Raw genomic sequence first — 2,335 nt, forward strand, 5'->3', positions numbered from 1 at the left:
CACGAGTTCAAGTCTTTCCCTTCTTTCCCGGTTTTGCGTTGAAAAGGTCGCGGACATGGTGCTTGTCCGGGGATAAGAGGCCGCCCGTTCGATGACGGGTTCGGAAATCAGGGCTTCCTTTTATTCTTCAACCATGCTGTTCCACGAAGGATGTGCGCTCAGAGCTACTATTGAGACTATAACGAAGCCTTATCTTCAAACCATCAAAGCCGTCCGATAGAGATCTCTGCATGCAAGAGCAGATTACACACACTCCCAGTATTTACTGTCTGTTCCATGTTGTAATCGCCGTAGGTAGAGAAGGGGTTTGAAGAGGCGCTAGAGACCGTGTCCCGTCCTTTGTGCAGCGGTCATGGCGTCCTCCCTCCTCTCTGCTTCATCGTCGTGCTCCTTATCCTCTTCTGCTGCCACCAACATTAAGAAATATGATGGCCTGCGTGCCTCCTCTTCTTCCGAATGCACATTTTTACCCAGATTTGCAAGCACAGAAAGCTCTTCCCGAAGCAGATCTCTATCCATCCAAGCTGCAATCAACAGCCCAAAGCTCGAAGGAAGGAACTTGCGCGTGGCTGTGATTGGTGGCGGCCCTGCTGGTGGTTGTGCCGCGGAAACCCTTGCCAAGGGTGGCATTGAGACGTTCCTCATTGAGAGGAAGCTCGACAATGCAAAACCATGTGGTGGTGCCATACCCATCTGCATGGTGGGCGAATTTGACCTCCCAATGGACATCATTGACAGAAGGGTTACTAAAATGAAGATGATCTCCCCTTCCAATGTGGCTGTAGATGTGGGTAAAACTCTAAATGAGAAAGAGTACATTGGCATGGTTCGCAGAGAGGTGCTTGACAGCTATCTTAGAGAGCGAGCAGGGTCCTATGGTGCCAAAGTCATCAATGGACTCTTCTTGGGCATGGATCTGCCCAAGGACAAGGAAAGCCCTTATGTGTTGAAGTACACTCTTTATGATGGGGTATCTAGACAAGGCGTACCGACCACCCTGGAGGTGGATGCTGTGATTGGTGCTGATGGAGCCAACAGCCGAGTGGCCAAAGACATTGACGCAGGTGAGTATGACTATGCAATTGCTTTTCAAGAGAGAATTAAAATTCCTGAGGACAAGATGACATACTATGAGGACCTGGCGGAAATGTATGTGGGTGATGATGTCTCCCCTGATTTCTATGGGTGGGTTTTCCCTAAGTGCGACCACGTTGCTGTCGGTACAGGGACTGTCATCAACAAGCCTGCCATCAAGAAGTATCAAACAGCCACTAGAAATAGGGCTAAGGAGAAAATTGCAGGTGGAAAGATAATTAGGGTTGAGGCTCATCCTATTCCAGAGCACCCTCGGCCTCGCAGGGTGAAGGACAGAGCTGCATTGGTAGGCGATGCAGCAGGGTATGTGACAAAATGCTCTGGTGAGGGCATATACTTTGCAGCAAAATCAGGTCGCATGTGTGCAGAGGCTATTGTCGAGGGCTCTGCACGCGGTACACGGATGATTGGTGAGTCTCATCTGCGAGTATATTTGGAGAAGTGGGACAAGACCTATTGGCCTACTTACAAGGTCTTGGATATTCTTCAAAAGCTGTTTTACCGATCTAACCCAGCTCGAGAAGCCTTCGTTGAGCTTTGTGCAGATGAGTATGTGCAGAAGATGACTTTCGATAGTTATCTCTACAAGACTGTTGTGCCTGGAAACCCGCTGGATGATCTCAAACTTGCTTTTAACACCATTGGTAGCCTTGTTAGAGCAAATGCCCTTAGGAAAGAGATGAGGAAAGTCTCATTGTAAGCTGCATCGGCCTACACCTGATGTATGTACAGGTGGTTTTGTATCTATGAATTTATAGTATGCAGTCAGTGCTGTGTTGCCTGCACACAATGTTAGTATATGAAGGTCCAGAGGAAATGGTTTTCATAAATTGTTCAGTTTAATTGTGTGTTAAAAGCTTGCAAAGTTCGGTATTTGACTTCAGGTATTGACAATGAACATCATGAAAGTAATAGATGTGTCCCAATGGACCTTAATTCCAGGTTCAATTTTGGAGGATCTAGCAATGGGTAGCTACTCATTGGCCTTCCTTACTGTACGGTAAGTGTACCCACTTTCACTTGCATACACACAAATCAATGGTGGTTGCTAGTGACAAGCGACAGAATTGTGCTTGCTCTTTTGTCAACTGGACTATTATTATCGAGCATTTTTAGCACTTCAAATCTCGCGGCAAGTTGTGTTTGAGATTGTCAACTCTTTAGAGAGTTTGTGCACAATTGGTTGGTGAACTTTCCGTACCTGTTTGTTACTTGCACATGTGTTCAGTGTTGCTTTTTT

The 2,335-nt window shown here is 46.8% G+C and overlaps 1 protein-coding gene across 1 annotated transcript; it reads left to right on the top strand.

The window, feature by feature from the left end:
* Positions 1-233: 233 nt before the first annotated feature.
* LOC147448649 (Pyridine nucleotide-disulfide oxidoreductase family protein) lies at positions 234-1,938 on the top strand. Its single transcript, XM_086521199.1, has one exon. The coding sequence runs from the start codon at positions 353-355 to the stop codon at positions 1,793-1,795; it is 1,443 nt and encodes a 480-aa protein (XP_086377325.1). The 5' UTR covers positions 234-352; the 3' UTR covers positions 1,796-1,938.
* Positions 1,939-2,335: the final 397 nt, after the last annotated feature.

Source organism: Adiantum capillus-veneris, chromosome 10, assembly GCF_014529385.1.
Source record: "Adiantum capillus-veneris isolate H3 chromosome 10, ASM1452938v2, whole genome shotgun sequence".
Classification (NCBI taxonomy): domain Eukaryota; kingdom Viridiplantae; phylum Streptophyta; class Polypodiopsida; order Polypodiales; family Pteridaceae; genus Adiantum; species Adiantum capillus-veneris.

Coding starts and splice junctions, on each gene's coding strand:
- LOC147448649 (XM_086521199.1), top strand. CDS start 353: ATGGCGTCCTCCCTCCTCTCTGCTTCATCGTCGTGCTCCTTATCCTCT.